The sequence below is a fragment of the Typopeltis vanoorti genome, chromosome 18, assembly GCF_054136105.1.
Source record: "Typopeltis vanoorti isolate ZY-2024b chromosome 18, IOZ_Tvanoo_1.0, whole genome shotgun sequence".
Lineage (NCBI taxonomy): Eukaryota > Metazoa > Arthropoda > Arachnida > Uropygi > Thelyphonidae > Typopeltis > Typopeltis vanoorti.
The window spans coordinates 85305101-85327178 of NC_143566.1; the positions used below are offsets into that span (position 1 = coordinate 85305101).

The following is a 22078-nucleotide window of genomic DNA, read 5'->3' on the forward strand; positions in this document are numbered from 1 at the left end:
TGCCTATGTTCCCACAGAAGGTTCTACTAATGTAGAAGTGGAGGAATTTTTTGAGGCTTTAGAAAAAGCAACTGACACAATGAAAAAGGAAAAGTTGGTCCTTGTTAGGGATCTAAATAGCAGAGTAGGAAATGATTGTGAGACATACAGAAATATTTTGGGAAAATTTGGAGAAAAGAGCAAAGCCAATAATAATGGCAAATATCTGTTGAATTTCTGCTCAGGACATGGACTGGTTATTACTAACACCATGTTCCAACATAAAAATGTGCACAAATTCACATGGAGAGAAGAGGCTAGGAATAAGAAAAGTCTCATTGACTATGTTATTGTTGATAGTGATGTTTTCTCCCTGGTGCAGGACACCAGAGTGTACAGAGGATTTGAAATTGGAAGTGATCACTATTTAGTCTTGAGCAGGATAAAATTGAATTTCATATTGAAAAGAATAACATGTAAGAAAGTTTTAAAGCGAATAAAAGTTGAGCAGCTCTCAGATGTAAACTGTAGACTAAAATACAGAAATATTATTGAAAAGAAAATGAAAGAGTTTGAGAACAGGAATCAAACCTTGGAGATTCAGTGGCAAACTCTGAAGGAAACATTGATTGATTCTGCCAGAGAGGCATGTGGTGAGGTTGTGTGCAAGGATAAAAAAATCAGAACTCCCTGTTGGACACAGGAAGTTAAAGAGGCAGTGAAGGAAAAGAAGAAAGCATATCAAAAGTTCCTGACAAATAAGTCAGCTTTTACCCTTACAGAATACAGAGACAAATGTAAGAAAGCTAAAGGTGACATGAAAACAGGAGAAAAAGATATCCTTGAAGTATGGAGTAATTACTTTGAAAAACTGCTAAATGAAACAAGCAGTGATGACAGCACCGTGATAAAAAACACTGACCAGGCATGCAGTCAGGAATACATATCCATACTTGAAGTAGAAAAAGCCATCAAAGGCTTGAAATGTGGAAAGGCAGCAGGAGTAGATGATATTCGACCAGAAATGCTGAAGTATGGTGGTATAAGAGTCTTACAGTGGCTGCACTGCATAGTTCAGAAAGCCTGGACAGAGGGACGAATTCCCGATGATTGGAGTAGAGCTCTCATAGTACCCATATATAAAAAGGGAAATAAAACTGAATATGAGAATTACAGAGGTATTTCCCTACTGAGTGTTCCTGGCAAGATCTATGCAAGTATACTTGAGAAACGGTTGAGAAGAATTGTGGAAGAAAAGCTTGGTGAAGAACAAGCTGGATTCAGGCCAAATAGAGGCTGTCAGGATCAGATCTTCACTTTACGACAAATAGTCGAGAAAGCATGGGAATATAACAAAGATCTGTATTTAAGTTTTGTCGATTTGGAAAAGGCATATGACAAGGTGCCAAGAGAGAAGCTACTCAATACGCTGCAGTTATATGGTGTCAATGGGGCATTATATCAAGCGATACTTAGTCTTTATTTGAGTTGTAAGCGAGCAGTTAGAATTGAAGGAAGTACAGGAAGATGGTTTAATGTTAAATCTGGTGTGAGACAAGGATGTGCATTATCTCCTCTGTTATTCATTATCTATATGGATCACATTATGAAGGAAAGTGGTATTAAACCTGATATCAAAATTGGAGATGTTAATGTCAGCTCTTTGCTTTATGCGGATGATGTTATACTTCTAAATAAATCTGCTACAAGTCTGCAAGATTCTCTGACTAAATTGAATAGCTGTTGTAATAGATATGGTATGAAGGTCAGCAATAAAAAGACAAAGACAATGAAAATAGGCAGAATCATTGAAAATGTCAACTGTGTTGTGAATGGAGAACCTGTGGAACAAGTAAAACATTTCAGTTACTTAGGCACGATTTTTACTGAAGATGGTAAATTAAATATAGAAATAGACAACAGAATCAGCAGAGCTGGTATGGTGGGAAGTCAATTGAATAAATTCATATGGAATAAGAGAGAAATTAGTCGGAACACTAAATTAGCTGTATACAAGACAGTGTTCAAACCAGTTTTAACTTATGGATCTGAGAGCTGGGTCAGAAGTAAAACACTTGACCAAAGACTAGAGACCGCAGATATGAGAGTCCTGAGAAAGATTAGAGGCGTCAACAGATGGCATCAATGGCAATATCATATTAAAAATGAGGATATTAGGAAAGAACTTGACATTGTTAGCATCCAGGAATATGTTAGCAGAGCTAATCTCAGGTGGTATGGTCACTTAAATAGAATGGGAGAGGAAAGATTAGCAAAACAAGTGTTCTCTGCCAGGTTGGCAGGAAAACGACCCAGAGGAAGACCAAGATATAGGTGGATTGATACGGTACAAAGTGCGTTAGACGATAGAAATATAAGATCTGATAATGTTGGAGTCTTGACAAGTAACAGACTGATTTGGAGGAAAATTGTAGATAGGAAGTTAGTAATGATGTAAATTTTTCATGTAGTACTGTCATATCCTGTACACCCCTTGAGGGTACATGGCAGGAATTTGATGATGATGATGATGAAGTTAAGTGTAAAATTTATGATTTTAAAATTAAATGTTTGTTTTTGTTAATGAAAAATTGTATTTTGCCTGAATCTCTTTTACTGCACCATTCATAAAATATTCGAACCAAAGCAGGAAAATTAAGTAAGTTAAATATACTAGGCCAGTATATATAATAACATCATATAAAAGAGGATAGTTGTGAGTTGATTTTTCTTCAATTCTTGAACTAATTCAGATATAGAGTGGCGCAGTCTATAAATATAAATTTTCTCTATATTGAATTAGAAATCAACTAGCAACTTATAATTTTGTTTAAGAACATCATAGTGACTAACATGTCGGATCCAAGGTGTAGTTTGATAAGAAGTAGGATCCAACACTATATCTATATATATACATATAAAGCAATTTTGATTCCGTGTTGAGAATATAAATTGTTTCCATCATCAGAAATAATGAATATAACTAGTATATCAATCAGAAAATCTGTGGTCGAAACTAATAGCTAAACTGATAATACATATAATTTAATATAGTTTTTATTCTGCCATGGGCCACACAAAATCACGTTATGGGCCGCATGCTGCCTGCTGTTGGCCACCTATGAGCTAGATGACTGATTTTTAGCTGAACTTATCAATATGTGAACATTGTTATACAGAAAAATACTTTGATCTATGACTAAGAGAAGATCAGAGTTGATTTCTCCTGTTAATTTTTTGGTGGCTCTGCTTGTATGGATAAGTGCTATCAAATGGTGGCATCATCTTTCTTCTAAGAGAATAAAGCCTAGAAATAGGCTTTATTATCTTAGAAGAAAGATGATGCCACCATTTGATAGCACTTATCCATTAAATTAGCACTCTTCTGAGGAATGCAAGCCTCACGTACCAGTGATTTGCATGGCCTTGTCCAAACATTCTTGAAAGGAATCACTATTAACCTGAATGAAACAAAACTATCCCCTTGGTGAAAGTTTGTTGAATTCAAGTTTCTTCAGAAGTTAGCTATGAGATAATAGAAAATTTCTGCAGTTAACAGCTGTACAAAAACTGATTACCACATATTTATGCTAATTAAAATATAACCAGAATTGAGTTTTTTTCTTTTTTGCACTACTCACTCACATAATGGATCCCCAAGAAAACTTTAGTATTTATATTTGTGAATTTCAAACCAGCTATTCGAAGAATCATCTCAACATCTCTTAAAACTTGAAATATGCAAAACTTTGTATGCTGGTGCAAAAGTATAAAAAAAAAAAAAAAAAAAAAAAAAAAAAAAAAAAAAAAAAAAAGCTAAGCAAGAAACAACAAAAATAAATAAATAATATAAAAAAAATAATGATGTCAGTAGATAGCTTTACATTGCCTATTTCTCACATAATTTTTAGTTTTGTATTTTGCTAATTTTAAAATTTTTACTTCTGCTAATTTCAATTTGCTACAGTTGATCTCTGAATGATATCCCAGAGATGGAAAGAGAGCTACAAAGAGACCAAAGAAATGGTTGGAGAATGAGATTAAAGAAATGGCTGGAACTCATTGGCACAGAAAGGTTCAAGATAGGACTGAAAGGAGGGCTTTGGGAAAGAAAATGGCTGAAGAAGAAGACAGTATCTCTAGGTAGGTATCAAAGTGACCATTATTTATCTCAATAAATTATCATCATCAACATAAAATTACTAATGAATCACTGAATGTTTTTTTTCCTTTAGAAATGCCAAAATATGTATATAAAATATTTCATGTGTGAACTCTATTAAACAGAAAATTAGATGTTTAATAGCTTTGTTTAAGTCTGCCATAACCTTAAACAAATACCATTTTGTTTCAGAGACAACTGATAGAAACTATACGTATATCACAAAGGCATGCTTAACAGAATCTTTGTCCTCCAATTAATACTATTCTTTCTATAAATAATACAATTTACTAATGAATAATTTTCTGTTTATTAATATTTTTAGACTAAATGCTTAAGTTACTCTTCATTTTTTTTTTTTTTTTCCAGTTCATATATTAAGAAGAACCTTGTTCAGCTCCACCCATGATTGAAGTAGGCTGGGTTAGAGAAAACAATGGGGATAAAACTAAAGGCTGAGTAGTAGAAATAACAGGAACTGATTGTCTGCTTGATATTGGACCACTCGTTGGTTGCATAGTTACAGAAGTCAGTGATGGATAAATAATATTGCTAAATTGCATCTCTTGAGAGGCTACTGAGTTATCAACAGTGGAAGCAACCCCTTGTACAGTTCCCAAAACAACTTGAGGAAAGGAGTTTTGTTGATGTGCAATAGTCCCACTTAGAGTGCCATCAGACATCACCTGAACACCTAAATTATTCAGAACATGCTGCACTCCATCTGTAGAGTTGTTTCTTCCTAAAAGCAATGCAAGATCACTACCAAATGGAGAAGCTTCTACAATTCTAGTCTGTGGCATAGTTGAGGCTGCTGTCCCGGGAGTGCCAATTTCAGTACTATTTGTTATCAGAGTATTATTTCCTGATGCTAATGGCATTCCACCAGTTACTTCTAACTGGACGGTTGAAGTTTCCTGAGGAGCTACTGGTGGTTGAAGAATGTATTGTACACCAGATTGCAGACCTGAAAGCTGAACCAAAGCAGAAGGAGGTTGCGACTGGTTGACAAGAGTAGCTGGTTGTGCAAAAGACACGCTCTGGGTTTCAACAGTACAATCACTCTTTTTAGGATCACTATTGGGTGTATTATTAGTTTTGGAAGTATTAAAAGGCACTAAAGAAATAGTAATAATGGACGGCCTGGGTTGGAAAGAATATAAAACATGAGGTGTGGTTTCAATAGGATTTTGTTGAACTGTAGCAGTAGCACTAACACAGCAGGCAGGTTTTGCAGATTGTCCTGCTGTTGCAACTTGAACAGGAGGAACCCAAGGTATAGTCTGATTTTGAGTTGGATTACTAGCAGGTAAAAGAGATGATATTGGCATGGTAACTAAATCTGGTGGTAATATATTGTTAACTGTGGCAGCATTCTGGGAGTCATTTTCTTTACTAACACTCATATGGTTTTGAATTCGAGCTAAAAGGGCTGCTGCTTCAGTTCGAGAGATGGAAGCTTCACTGTGCTCTGAATTAGAGGAAGAAATATCACTGGAAGATATAGAAGGTTTGGAAGATGCAATAGGTGTTGATATATTGCACTGGTCTTCCATTACATTTGTTACAGGTTGATTAAAACTAGCTGACTGACAAGAGTTTTTTCTGGCTGAAGAATCAAAACGTAAATTAGAGAGTGGCTCTGAAACAGATCTATCCAGAGAAAGAGTTGGATTCTTCTGACTGGCACTGCTCTCAGAGAAATTTGGCACATCTGACACAGTACTCACAGAGTTGGTCAGTGATGAACTTCTAATGCACACATTGTTGGAATCATTACAAATGTCTGAAGAATAAGATACAGATGTATTCATTTCTGACACCAAGGCATTATCAGTAGAACTTGAACTGGTTATTTTAGAATTTTTAGTAAAGCAAGACTGAAGGTGTTGAGCATTACTGGAAGAGGGAAGTGATTCCGATAATATTCTGTTTTCAGATTCTAAAGCATGTGGTATGTTATTTTCAGAAGTAACATTACATTCTATGTGGCTGTCAGAAGAAGAAAGATTAGCAGAAGATGAAACAGTAGTACTTTGGGAAGTAGAAGGATGAATCTCAACTGGTTCCTGAAGCTGAAGCATAGCAAGAGCAGCTGGTTCACATGTCTGTTTTAGATGGTGACGTATATGACTTCTCAAAGAATCTTCACGTACAAAAGAGTCATCACAAAGTGCACACTTATATGTTTTTTGACAGGCAGGTCTAATAGCTTTATTATTCTTTCTCTTTCTCTTTTCGTAAGTTTCTTTCTTCTCACAAACAGGATCATCTAGATCTTCTCCATCGTCATCTTTCTCAGAATTTTTCGTAGTTCTTTTTGATGTTTTTCTTGCTTTTTCTGGATGTTTTCTCTTCATATGAGTATAGAGGTTGCCTTAAGTAATACAAATAAAGAATTAAAATAAATATTTAATTAATAAAGAATAAATTAATATAAAATAAAGAAATTATAAAGAAATTACATTTTGCAAACTCTGCCACTGTTTACATTGAAAGGAAATTTTATTTATTTTATTTAAGCATAACTGTTATAGTTGATTTCAGTATAAATTTAATATCAAAATGTTCTGTAGTGTTTTATAAGTCATTGATTTAGTCACTAATTTATTTATTTTTTATTTTTGCTCTTTTTGGGGGGAAGAGGGGTCGTCACAGCCCAAGTTTAGAAACACTGCAAACTTATTATATATCTATATGGAAAGAATATTTATAAAATAATAAGGAACTTTGACAGTTAACACAAAATTGTGTCATGTTAATCAACAGGTGGGAATTTCTGAAATTGTTATTATAATGAGATTATCCCATACTGCAGTATGGTTAGGCAACACATAAAAGCAAAAAGAATGAGAAGGGATCATACACAGATTACAGAGTAATTTTTAGTTCTATACTGAACATCAAAAACATGACCTGAAATTAGAAAAACTTGGATTGCAATGCAATGACTAAAGAAACTTTATTATCATACAGGCATTCCCATAGAATCCAAAGATTCATCACAGAAAGCAAGATCTAGACAATTATGCACATAATACCTATCATGCTTCTCCTCGAACAAAGTAATCATGACCACCGTCAACAACCCATTCTGCTCATTCACCACTTCCCAAGTAAAAAATCTAGTCATTACACCCTTTCTTACAGACATGTAAGAAAGGGTGTTCCTTCTCCCCTCATCACATATTTAAAAGCTTTGATATGAACACATGTTTCTTCGTCTCTTTTTCTTCCTGTCAACCATTTGTAACCCAAAATACTTAAAAATGCTTCAGAGCATTCAAAAATCCTGGCATCCAAAACTGTGCACAGTAATTTACATATGTTCATATCATCATCATCATCATCATCTTCTTCCTTATACCCTCTTTTACCTTGCGGTGTCGAGGGTCCATTGATCATCGGACTTCACTCCATTTACAGGATAAGGTGGTCAGCCTTATGCACCGATGTATCCTATGGCTTGTAGTGTTGAGTTCTCAAGGCCAGTTTGCCTGCATTGCGGGATGAAAAACCCCAGAATAAACTGGGGAAAAAACCCTGCTGTCCACGCCCAAGACTGGCTAACTTGGCTATGGCTGAGGAAGATCCTTCAGCTCCTCACGTCGTCGACGGGAATCGAACCTAGGACACTCCTTCCCCAGGCATATGGTTGCGAAGCGCATAGCCACTAGGCTAACTGCGCGGAAGTAATTGGGACTAATGAATAAAGAATTTAATTAATAGAGATGAAAAATGCACTCCGTCCGCGTCACCATCTCACAGTCCGTTTGTTCTGAAAAGTAACTCTATGAACATTCAAATCTGTTTCATTTTACCTATTGATCATAAAAATTTTAGTGGGTCATGAAGATGAAGCATTAAAATAATATCAAAGCTTTAAAAATAAACTTCCTTATTTATACTTGTTAATATGTTTTTCAGCACCCAAGTGATCTGAGCTATTTTATCCACTTTTCCAATATATATTTTCTGAACTTCAAATTCCTGTCCACCATCATACTCAAATCCTAGGTCTCATCAATTTTAAACAAAAAGCAATGAAACAGAAGAAATAAGCAAACAAACAGAAAAAATAAAAGGAGACATATAGTCCAAAGTAAAATATTACATGAAAAGACCACATATAATGTGATAAGAACCACAAAAATAAGCACATGAGGAAATGAATCACATAAATGATAAAAGATGTGTTTTGCAAGAACATTCATGCACACTGATACTATTCTTTATCACAGACTGAACTTAGAAGCAGTTTTTTTTGGGCTTAGATGTTGCTGATTTATTGTGCATGTTTTATATCATTGTGAAATGTTTAGTCATTAAATTTTAATAGATCCTTTACACAGAATTTCATTAAATTCAGTATGGTCAAAGTGGTGCATGTTTTCCATGAAAACATGCACCACTGGGTCTGATCCCCACTGATGAGACCTCAATAAAAGTCAAAACTAGTCTGGGTAGTGAACCTACCTTAATGCATAACATTATGTACTTCTGAAAGGAATTATATTATTATTATTACATGACACCTCCAGGGAGTCCAAAGACTCATCGAGGGAGGGTACAACTCTCTGTCTCCACCACTCAAGCCACCAACTGGGAGACTAAGGCAACTGATGTGAAGTCATCAGCCTCTATATACAAGTGGCCTAGTTGTGAAGATACTTCACATACAAACTTTGTTTGCTTACACTTGAATAAAGGACTAAACAAGAACATAATTTCTTGGCAAGTATAATTTAGAGGATAATCTAATAAATAATGATTTATGTGTATATGATTTTTGTTGTTTTCATTCAAGACAAGCTCTAATAAAAATAACAGGTTCAAGAAATGTGAATGTGATAATTTTAATCAGTGGTTTGAAAAATGCAGGGAATAAGCACAAGGAAGAGGGGGAAAAATACAGTATTTAAATATCTGCATTTTCAATAAGCAATAAGGATAAGATAATTCACTATAGAAGTATGCTACATGTAGGTCTGGATCATTAACATCTATGCTACGCTAACAATAAGCTGGATAAACAGCAATTACACAACAAATAAAATGTCTTCAAGTACCATTTCTTTTTATGTAACTCAATAATTATAGAAATATGCATACTTATATATATACAGTTAAAGCTAATAATAATGGCAAATATCTGTTGGATTTCTGCTCAGGACATGGACTGGTTATTACTAACACTATGTTCCAACATAAAAATGTGCACAAATTCACATGGAGAGAAGAGGCTAGGAATAAGAAAAGTCTCATTGACTATGTTATTGTTGATAGTGATATTTTCTCCCTGGTGCAGGACACCAGAGTGTACAGATGATTTGAAATTGGAAGTGATCACTATTTAGTCTTGAGCAGGATAAAATTGAATTTCATATTGAAAAGAATAACATGTAAGAAAGTTTTAAAGCGAATAAAAATTGAGCAGCTCTCAGATGTGAACTGTAGACTAAAATACAGAAAGATTATTGAAAAGAAAATGAAAGAGTTTGAGAACAGGAATCAAACCTTGGAGATTCAGTGGCAAACTCTGAAGAAAACATTGATTGATTCTGCCAGAGAGGCATGTGGTGAGGTTGTGTGCAAGGATAAAAAAATCAGAACTCCCTGATGGACACAGGAAGTTAAAGAGGCAGTGAAGGAAAAGAAGAAAGCATATTAAAAGTTCCTGGCAAATAAGTCAGCTTTTACTCTTACAGAATACAGAGACAAATGTAAGAAAGCTAAACAGTGTGTAAAACTAGCTAAACAAAAGTCATGGGAGGACTTTGGCAAGAATATAGAAAATAAATATCAAGAAGGTGGCAAAATATTCTGGAGGTTGTTGAAGAAGCTTAGGAATGGAGGAAAGAGTGCTGTAAAAGGAATTAGAGATGATAAAGGTGACATGAAAACAGGAGAAAAAGATATCCTTGAAGTATGGAGTAATTACTTTGAAAAACTGCTAAATGAAACAAGCAGTGATGACAGCACCGTGATAAAAAACACTGACCAGGCATGCAGTCAGGAATACATATCCATACTTGAAGTAGAAAAAGCCATCAAAGGCTTGAAATGTGGAAAGGCAGCAGGAGTAGATGATATTCGACCAGAAATGCTGAAGTATGGTGGTATAAGAGTCTTACAGTGGCTGCACTGCATAGTTCAGAAAGCCTGGACAGAGGGACGAATTCCCGATGATTGGAGTAGAGCTCTCATAGTACCCATATATAAAAAGGGAAATAAAACTGAATGTGAAAATTACAGAGGTATTTCCCTACTGAGTGTTCCTGGCAAGATCTATGCAAGTATACTTGAGAAACGGTTGAGAAGAATTGTGGAAGAAAAGCTTGGTGAAGAACAAGCTGGATTCAGGCCAAATAGAGGCTGTCAGGATCAGATCTTCACTTTACGACAAATAGTCGAGAAAGCATGGGAATATAACAAAGATCTGTATTTAAGTTTTGTCGATTTGGAAAAGGCATATGACAAGGTGCCAAGAGAGAAGCTATTCAATATGCTGCAGTTATATGGTGTCAATGGGGCATTATATCAAGCGATACTTAGTCTTTATTTGAGTTGTAAGTCAGCAGTTAGAATTGAAGGAAGTACAGGAAGATGGTTTAATGTTAAATCTGGTGTGAGACAAGGATGTACATTATCCCCTCTGTTATTCATTATCTATATGGATCACATTACGAAGGAATGTGGTATTAAACCTGATATCAAAATTGGAGATGTTAATGTCAGCTCTTTTCTTTATGCGGATGATGTTATACTTCTAAATAAATCCGCTACAAGTCTGCAAGATTCTCTGACTAAATTGAATAGCTGTTGTAATAGATATGGTATGAAGGTCAGCAATAAAAAGACAAAGACAATGAAAATAGGCAGAATCATTGAAAATGTCAACTGTGTTGTGAATGGAGAACCTGTGGAACAAGTAAAACATTTCAGCTACTTAGGCATGATTTTCACTGAAGATGGTAAATTAAATATAGAAATAGACAACAGAATCGACAAAGCTTGTATGGTGGGAAGTCAATTGAATAAATTCATATGGAATAAGAGAGAAATTAGCCATAACACTAAATTAGCTGTATACAAGACAGTGTTCAAACCAGTTTTAACTTATGGATCTGAGAGCTGGGTCAGAAGTAAAACACTTGACCAAAGACTAGAGACCACAGATAAGAGAGTCCTGAGAAAGATTAGAGGCATGAACAGATGGCATCAATGGCAATATTATATTAAAAACGAGGATATTAGGAAAGAACTTGACATTGTCAGCATCCAGGAATGTGTTAGCAGAGCTAATCTCAGGTGGTATGGTCACTTAAATAGAACGGGAGAGGAAAGATTAGCAAAACAAGTGTTCTCTGCCAGGTTGGCAGGAAAACGATCCAGAGGAAGACCAAGATATAGGTGGAGTGATATGGTACAAAATGCCTTAGACGATAGAAATATAAGATCTGATAATGTTGGAGTCTTGACAAGTAACAGACTGATTTGGAGGAAAATTGTAGATAGGAAGTTAGTAATGATGTAATTTTTTCATGTAGTACTGTCATATCCTGTACACCCCTTGAGGGTACATGGCAGGAATTTGATGATGATATATACAGTTTTTATACTGTTTCCAGGTATATTTACTAAACAGATGGATAAGCATGAATAAAATTTCCTCCTGAAAAGCTGTGTGATATCAAATCAAATTAACATCAAATTTGAGATGACTAGTCCATTTATTTGTACATAATATATATACAAAAAAAACTTTATTTACTCCAGAATATACTCCATACATCCAGAACATTTATTTTCAGGTTTTTTTTTTTTTTTTTTTTTTTTATATCACTTGTATAATTTCTGGTTCCTTCTGGGGTACTTTTCCCTCCAAAGGTTTCTTAGCAGTCTCCAAAAACACTTTGTCCTCATTATAATTTCTACACTCTTCCAAATCTTCCCATGGCTTTTGTTTGGCTACTTTTACAAAGAACTAAGCTATCTTATTTTTTGTGTATATTCTTTAAGAGTACATGCTGACTGACCAGCAGGAACTTTGTGATTTTGTGATTTTTTTATTTTTGATATTACCTTAATTTCTTGAGTGCAGCAAAAAGTTCTGATTTTGCTATTCTTCAGACAACTTCACCACATGCTTCCCTGGCTAAGTTATTACAGATATTGCACGCTCCATCTCTAAATTTGGTTCTTGTTGCTGAAGTCTTTCACTTTCTCCAGTATTATTTATAGATGAATTTAAAGTTCAAATTTGAGAGTTGTTTGATTTTTGGTTCTTATTAAAACTTCAGTACACATTTTAATTTCAACATGATATTCATTTTTTCCTACATTCCCTAATGTGGAGAATGATTTCACTTAGCATTTCAAATTACTGAGCATTCTTGTATCTTGAATCTGCCTGAAGAAATTGCAAATCCTCTGCCTCAATCTATGCAGACTTTTATGATGGAATGAGGTGCCAGATGACTAGTTCATGTCCTGAGTAGAAATCCAGCAGGTAATTATCATAATTAACAATGCTGATGTCCCCCATTTTATTATTTTTTTTAACCCAAACATTTCTTTAAGATTAATTTTCTACTCTACTATTTTAGGTCTCAAACAAGAACAAGCCTGTTTTCTTTTCTTGATGGCAGAAGTCTATATTCCATAAACTTGGAATTTTATCTGCATGCTAGCTTCTACAGTTATCAGCAGTCCTTCATAATGACTAGAAAAATTCCTCTTCTTCTTGTCTAAGAGATCTTCCCATGAGACCAAAGCACATTTAAGTTTCAATGTCTAATTTTATAAACAATGAAATCTATACACATTACTCTGCTTGAAACTGACTCACATTCAAGAAGTTTATCTTCATGTTTAGCATTGAATTCTCTACCCTACTCCCTCCTTTTTCTGATTTCTAGTGCATGAATAAATAACGTCATGTTTATTATTATGATCATTTTTATGCAAATCCCACTTGGTCGTGAACTTACAGTACATTAGTACGATGGATGATTAAGGGTTAGATAATCCAGAAAAATTGGCAAATTTATATCACTTGTTTCAGTCTTTCTAGTATTGGTTTGCTAGATAGTCAGAATCTTCATCTTCATATATATAAATAATTATATCCATTATTTAGACGAATTAGATATCAGACTGAACTGGCTTAGAAAAGTTCTATGTCTGACCTCTAGAACAGAGTTTCTGGATTACCTAATCCTTAGCACACTACTAAAATGTGCTATAGGTTTCCAACCTTTCGTGGATATGATATGCATGGGGAAACAAAAAGTAACATCAGTTATGTCAACATGGAATTTCTATAATTCTTCTGCTAACTCAACTCTTTTCCATTCGTATCACCTATTTTCAATTCTTCTGAGGTTATTCTAGTAGCTGACTTTTGGATGATGAAAACATCACTAACTTATATAACACCTGTGGCAAGATATCCAAGGTGACATAACCTCTACTATGTTGTACCATAATAATAGTTTCAGCCCATACAGAATAGAACACAATTTATTTGACTAAGTTACAAATTTCCAGGTCATTCTAATTCATTCAGCATCTAAGCAGATACCTGGAAACAAGATATACTATAGGAAATGAGAGCTGAACACTGGGTCAGAAGCTCCAGTCAGTTCAGTTGTGTGCATTCCTTATAGGCTATATGAAATTTTAACTTCAATGCATGAGTGATTTCTATAACAACCTTTATATCAACCTTAAGCTAGCCTAGTTGACTGAGTATTTAACATACTTGCTCTCTAATCAGCAGGTTGCAGATTTGAATCCTGCCATGGGCATGGATGTTAGTGATTTTTTTAAGTGGGGGATGAATTTCATCATTTTGCTTATTAGAGGCTTAAAGTAATCTGAAAAAGTTCCACATCTGGTCTCTAGAGAAGGATTTTGAAATAATCTAAAAATAAAAAAAATAAATTATTAGTCCATCCGTGGTACTACCGTACTATAGGTTTACAACTTTTCATGGTTGGGAGTCACATAAAAAACATAAAAAATCTGAAAAATAAAATATGAGTTATCCTTTTTACTGTTTGCAGACTTATGGTAAGTACAATGTCATGGTATAATGTCCTTCTACTGTGGAATTTAGAAAAAAACAAACAAATTCTATTGTTTTGTTACACCAATATTCTATTTTTGATAAGAATATTGCATGAAAATTAAATCTAAAGTTAATTATGGCCTGTGTTTTGTTTCTGATATTATTTATTATGAGAACATCTACTTTTAAAAAATATGTACACCAAAATTTTAAAATATCTAGAAATGATCTCTCTAAATTTTCTCAATTAAAGGACAAAAATAACCTTAAATGTAGACATTACTGACAATTACAGAATTACCAAATTATAATTCTCTGTTTTTATAGCGCATGGAAATGATGATTTTCATTGTTTCACTGGCCTGGTTGGTCAAGTGGTTAGCATACCCAATAACTAACCAGATGGTCATAGATTCGAATCCCATTGTGGGCGTGGATGTTTGTGTCTTTAGGTGGAAGATGAAATTCATTGCCTGATGTGAGACCACTGCCCTGCTTATCGGAAGCTTGAAATGACTTCGAAAAAGTTCAATGTTTGGTCTCTAGAGTAAGGTTTCCAGATTATATAAATATAAATAACAAACAAAAAAAAAAAAATTTAGAACAAGAAAATTAAGCTTTGCATAGGACTCTGCTGGAGTCCTATGCGAAGTGCTGGAGCAATTCTTCTAAAGAATAAAACAAGAGTTTTTTTGTTTGTTTGTTTACTTATTTGTTTTAATTGTGGTATGATATGACACCTAAAGTAAACTTTCAGCAAAGAGTCTTTTGACACAGTGGGGATCCTATAATAATCAGGGCTTGAAAAATGTGCTCAACCCACAGCAAGCAGATTTTTCCAGCAGGAGAGTTGCTTAAACTGGACAAAACAGAATATTTTTTATTTATTAAAAATAACTTTCTAAACAAAATGTTCTCAACTTTAAGAAAACACAGATACAGCACCACTAATCACTTTATGGAACTCCTGCTGACTTACTGAATCACAGAGGTACATCATTAAAAAAAAAAACATGGGGGAGCATTTTTTTGTGTGGCAAACAGATTTTTGCATTGTCAAGCCCTAATAATAATACAAAGATTATGGCAAATGTCTATAAATTTCATGTTTTATAGCAGTTCTATTTTTTAAGACAAATAAATGCAATAAATCTGAAGGGGAGCTTACAACTCACTGTGCAGTATAAAAGATGAAAGATTAATATAAAATGGAGAAGATAAGACATGAAACCCATAATAAGTTGAAACCCATTGCTGCTAGTAGCCAGCTTTCCAATTGCAAAGGCTGGCTACTAGCAACAATCAAAATACAACATAGTTAAGTCAATTTCTTGTTGTTGTTCTTTATGGTTAAATTTTGCATATAACTGCCAACAGAAAGTTTGTGTGTGTGTGACATTAATGGTTGTTATCAACAAATTCCACATATTTCAAAAAAAGAAATAAAGAACAAACTTTTCACTCTGTAATGACTGGATCTGAATACTCACATGCTTGCCTTGAACTGAAACTGCAATCTGAACACTTAAATGGTTTCTCAGTATTGTGGATGCGTTGATGTGTCTTCAGATTGCTCTTAGAAGTTGTAGTATAAGTACACTGAGGGCACCTGACTGGCTTATTGCTATGGCTACGCACATGCTCCCTTAATTCCTTTCTTGAAGGAGTTTGGAAATCACACTTGGAACACTCCCACTGCTTTTCAATGGAATGATTAAGTTTTGTATGAATGGCAAGATTCACTGAAAAAATTTAGCATTTATTTAATGAACCACCTCACAGTTAACATGAGTATATATATATGTAGAAAGTATTTTACCTTGGGTATAATAAATGTTAAAAATTGCTTGGTATTTTTAACATATACATATATATATAAATATATATATATATATATTCATGTATATATATATATACATGAATAAATGTACTACTTTTAAGAGGATTTCAACATTTATCCGAAAACTGAACATGAACTGGATGTATAAAAATAATAATGTCGTATGAGGAATTAGCTACTGTGTGCTACAACAAACAGTTTGAACTTAAGGTCAACAGTAACAAATATAGTGAAAAGATGAAAGAGGGAACAATGAATCCAATGAGGGATTTTTTCACCCTCCTCAGAGATGATGCTACAAATTAGAGTTCACAGTTTCAGATATCAACAGGGGCATTATCTATAACTGCATCTAATCTTCAAGTAACAAAGTCCTACTTCTCAAGGTAAAAATACAACTTACAAATCCAACATAACAACAGAAAATAATTGACTATGGTGTGCTTCAAGAACTGGTATAATGAAAAACAGTCCCTATAATGAGATGCACCAATGTTCAGGGCTTAGAGTTGAGTGTGAATTTGGATATCATCTGGAGAACTACTTAGAGACATCCAGACTTGTCCTCTTGTAGATCTACCTGAGGAGCAAACTTTGAGTAGCTATTACAATAACCAGTGTACAACTTGATTCCAAACTATACTTTGATTGATTCCCTTACCACAAGAATAGCACTTAGCTTTTGTGCAATAATCTGATATTCCTTGATAGAGTAGAACCCACTCCTTTGACCTTTGCTAACTTAAGGTTTCCTCTTCCCATTCTGCAACATACAGCTGTCTTTACCACTCTGCTAATTTTTAAAATCAACTTCTTTCCTCATCTTCAACTTCTTATCCCTGAAACTTGACTTTTTGTAGTTTAATTATCCAAAAGTGACACCACTTTCCATGACCTCAACATCAACAAATCCAACTGATTTCACTCTATCTCTTGTATTCTTATGAAGTATTCACAGAAGACTACAATCTCTAGAATATATCAATATTCAAAAAGAATGTGAACGGATTCATTATCTGTCAACCTTTGTACATGAACAGCACTAATGTGCTACAGATTCTGCAACGTCTTGTGGATGAGAATGATATATGATATTAAAGCACTACTGCTATTGTCTCAACAATGAAATTCAAAGGAAATACAGAGGAACATGAATCTGTTCTGGACTGAATCACTGGTTATAATGTCAAACATTTTTAATGCTGTGCCATATACTGAAAAATAACATGGTACACAACTTAGATTAAAACAATTAAATCCCAGAGTTATAATCTAAGGTGGAGAGCAGGACTAAGAAAATAGTAGGACTGAGAAAATAGTAAACTTAAAAAAATACAGTTATGAATAGCCAACATATAAGCCATATCACTAGCCCTATTAAACTGAGAATGATTAGCGTGAACTTCTAATATAGTAGCTTCATTGCGAACTGGACAGAAGCATTCCATGAAGGATCACTGTCATCATTCAGGCTAAAGATGAGTCCATTACATTGATTTTTTAATAATGAAACCAATTTTCTTAAAGTGTTTACAAAGCCTTGTAGCCTTGTATTCACTTGCATGATGAAAGGCATAAGTTCAATTCTAGTCACTAACTAGACTAGCTTTTTTAGACTACCTCTTTTTTCACCCAAGCCAGTTCCCAAATTTGGCTATCACTGGCATGGGTAAGTAGAATTTTTAATCCCAGGAACATGAGATAGCAGCAATTGTCTGTCAGAGTCTTGTCACCAAATCAGAAACACACTCATCTCCAGTGATGGTAAGGTGGATTGATGGCCAATTGACATCCAAAAAATTAGGATTGAATGACTGCTACCCATTATATTTCAGGAATCAAAGATGTTAGAAGATTTATTATTTTCTTCAAAGTGATTAATATTCAAATACTTCTGAAATTACAGTGTGTAATTTAGTAAATATATATACATTTACTAAAAATATGACCTGTGCCCATAATGACTTAATAAGTAATAATAGATGTGTTTTAAACATATTAAGACAATGAATATTATAAATAAAATTATATTCAGCCCACAATTATGATTTAAAACAGTAATCATCCCCAACATATGATTAATATAACGTGACGTATAGGAACATAAGACAAATTAATAAGCAATGTAAAACAGATTTACCTTATGTATATATTTTTATTAGTATAAAATTTTTGCCCTAGTATCAAGCGCATCTTCAGTATGATTTTCAAATTAAACAACAAGAACAGAAACCGGTATATTCAACAATGATATGCATGAACTGCATATACATGATGTAGAGCATCATGGTCTAATTATATTTAAGGCTCTAGTAAAAATAATTTTAACAAGATTAAAAATATATAGAGAGAGATAAATTGATTTTATTATTATTATTATTTAACTTGATAAAATATACATTGGAAAATAGGTAACAAAAAGACTATTTACATTATTATTATTATTTAACTTGATAAAATATACGTTGGAAGATAGGTAACAAAAAGACTTTACATATTATAATATATTATAATATGTAAATAATTTTAGATATACAATAAAAAGGAGACAAAAGATACATGAGTGGCAGAGAGTATTTGTCTTTTTAGTAAAAGGGTCACCATTATAGTTCAGTTATAAGACCTTGGCTATTAGCTATTTTTCAGTTGGAGTGTATCATCATTGGCAGTCCAGAACAGGGTACCAGCTGGATTCCACTCCTACAGGTGTTGTTTCTTTGTGATAATCATATTCCATCGAAATCCTGCTTTGAAGTTTCCTATGTAAGTTTGACATGAGGGTTTGTTACGATTCAGTGATTGATGAAGAGGAAGTTGCATGTTCTATGACTGTTCTCTTCTGTATGGACTAAATATCAGTAGTCTTCTTGACTGTGTGTGTTACAGGTGTTAGAGGCAGTATTCAGGGCATAGATGATCACTGCTTTGTTTGCAGGACAGGTCAGATATGTGTGTTCCAAGGTACCTGGAACTTTGAAGAAGAGACGTAGATCCAATTCTCTAAGCTGAAATTTGTGGAGCTTAGTAGGAGTTACCCTCCACTGAATGTTGGAATCTGGTTTGACACACTTTTTTTTCTGTAATGGGAGGTCCCACTGAAACCCAAGTGGCATGTGCAAGTTTGTAGATGAGAGGGATACGGATGAATATGCAAAAGGCGAAGTTAGAGGAACTGACATGAGGAAGTGATATACTGTAGTTGGAAGGAAGAATTGGAAGTGAGGCTTCAGATGATACAAGATGAAAGGTGGGTCTCCACAGTTTTTAGAAGGAATTCGGATTTCCTGAGGCATAGCGATATCAGAAAGGCTTTTATAATAGCAGCTTGCATCTGTTTATATTGCTTTTTGGGTTTTTCAGTGAAAGGCATGCAAATGTTTTCCACTTTAATTAAATTTAAGTTAATTCTGGAATTTTTGAAGAACTACTTTCTAAGAGAGATAATTTAAATCCATAATTTCTATTTAGATTTGATAAATGCAGCAAGGTCTTACAACTCTATTTGTATAAATGTTCCAAGAGATTATTACTTTTATGGAGAACCTTAATTTTCTTCCAAAGAATTCGGTCTGGTGGTGATAGCATGCTCTGTAAGTCCCAAATGCTCTAGCTCATGGAACTTAACGTAGTCTAAATGTTCATCACAACGCACAGCTGTAGATCTACTACCTGTTTGGCCAAAAAGGGGACAATTGGATTGCTTTTTTAGATCTTCTATTACTTTGTCAACCAGATGGTAGCTTCACTTCTCAATATTTAGAAAGAAAACACATACTGGACTTTATATTCATCCTCTTTCACACCATCATAATTGTCAAAAATCTGATTTGAGTACATCAAGCACACTCACTTTGCTCCACTGAGTTGCTGCTCTCACAAAAAATAAATCTTCCTTATTAATGGTTTCACCAAATCATGTGTCGACAAGATAATAAATAATTATAGAGTTTCATTATCATCTGCCTCTCATCAAAATAGTGATACAGAGGTGGTCTGTCGTGTTACCATTCCCAATGTTAAAGGCTTCTCATCATGTATAGCCAAACTAGTTAGATCCATTGGCCTACAAGTGTCCTTCTGTCTGATCAACAAGAAATCTACTTTTCTAGACTCAGCTAAAGATAAGTCTTCCTTTAGACCACATGGAGTGTATCAAATCCTTGCCAGTGTATCGTATTTTGGCCAAACACGTAGATCTGCAGCAGTATGTCGTGATGAACGTTTAGACTATGTTAAGTTCCATGAGCCAGGGCAATCGGGACTCGCAGAGTGTGCTATCACCATCATACATCGAGTTCTTTGGAAGAAAATTAAGGTTCTCCATAAAAGTAATAATCTCTTGGAACATTTATACAAAAAAGTTGTGAGGCCCTGTTGCATCAACCGAATCTAAATGAAAACAATGGACTTAAATTATCCCTCATATGGAAACAGTTCTTCACAAATTCCAGGATTAACTTAAATTTAATTATCTATATATCTATATATTGATTTATATATTTTTCTTAATCTTGTTAAAGTTATTTATACCAGAACCTTAATATAATTAGACCAAAATGCTCTACATCATGTATGTGCAGTTCCTGTGTGTCATTGTTGAATATATGTGAGATTCTGTTCTTGTTGTTTAATTTGAAAGTCATACTGAAGATGCCCTTAATACTATCAATCTATCTCAATGGCTTTAACAGTCCTTTAAGGACCATAACCCTCCAAGCATGCTTGGATTTCGTAACCGAAATACGAGGATAGAATGGTCACCCCCTATGCCTCGAAGTATTCCTGGCTGTATCCCTGTGTGTGTTTGCAGGGCCGATTTGCCTGCTTGCCTGGATGAAAAACGCCAGATAAACTGGTGGAAAAAACCCTGCTGTCCACGCCCACGACTGGCTAACTTGGCTATGGCTGAGGAAGATCCTTCAGCTCCTCACGCTGTCGACAGGAATCGAACCTGCCCTTAATACTAGGGCGATAATTTTATACTAATATATAATATATATATTATTATTATTATTTGTATGCAGATTGACTCGGTTTATGAACATGTTCAATAATTTTAATGACTTAAACCCTGAGATAATTCAGAATAAAAGTTTAATATGGACACAACTAGTTTCGTTGATAAGTCAACTTTGTCAGGTGTCAAAGTACAAAGATATATACAAAAAAGACCGACAGAAACATTACACACTAACAACAACAGAGCTATCAAAAACTACAGTTAAGTTCAAATTGGAGTCCATGCTTCAGTTCTAGCTACATTTATATGCGTGTGTGTGTGCGCGTGATCTCGCGAGAATGCCAGCACTGAACAGCAGAGCTATGTGAATCTGGCAAATTGTAGCTAAGATTGTTATTCGTGTGGGTAGAATCAAGGGTGATTTCTTTTGACTCCAGGATACATCTTTCAAATTCATCGTAACATCTGTGAATATGAGAAGTTTGATTCCAGTCTATTTGTGTTGGCGGCCTTCATCTTACACATATATATATGTGTGTAAGGTAAATCCATTTTTATGTTACTTATTAATATCATTAACAAAACAAGTTAATATATCAGGAATTACTTTGAAATGCAATATGAAATCTATCATTTATAGAAACTGACAAATACACTTATTCCTAATTTTATGAAATTAAAATTAATACTACATATTTCATATCAAGTCACATATGCATCTTCCTCAATTATGTTATCAGTGAAGGCTGAACTTACTGATGTTGACTGAGACACACTTTCAAAAGTTTTGGCTACATCTACCTATATAAACAAACTTGCCATATAAATAAATTAGAACCAAGGGATAAATAATAGATATGTTTGAAGAAAAAAAAAATGAGGAGAAGAGAAAGAGATAAAAATAAAATGAAAATACCATAAATATAAGAAATAGCAACAGAAAAGAACACATCATCATCATAATTGGTGTTAGTGAAACAGACAAAAACAGGTACAATTCTTCTGAATAACAACTACAAAATGCTATGTTCATGCAATATAATAATCGGAGGAAAAGAAGCA

At 34.2% G+C, this 22078-nt stretch overlaps 1 protein-coding gene across 2 annotated transcripts in view; it reads right to left on the minus strand.

Moving 5' to 3' along the window:
* Nucleotides 1-4112: 4112 nt before the first annotated feature.
* Nucleotides 4113-22078, minus strand: part of LOC150096883 (uncharacterized) — a 111448-nt gene continuing 93482 nt past the window's right edge. For both annotated transcript variants that reach the window (XM_090408135.1, XM_090408134.1), the window contains exons 7-8: nucleotides 15707-15958; nucleotides 4113-6518 (exon numbers count right to left, since the gene is read on the minus strand). In XM_090408135.1, the coding sequence (XP_090264261.1) occupies nucleotides 4519-6518; nucleotides 15707-15958 (2252 nt within the window). In that variant the 3' untranslated portion in view covers nucleotides 4113-4518. The remainder of the gene's footprint in view (nucleotides 6519-15706; nucleotides 15959-22078) is intronic.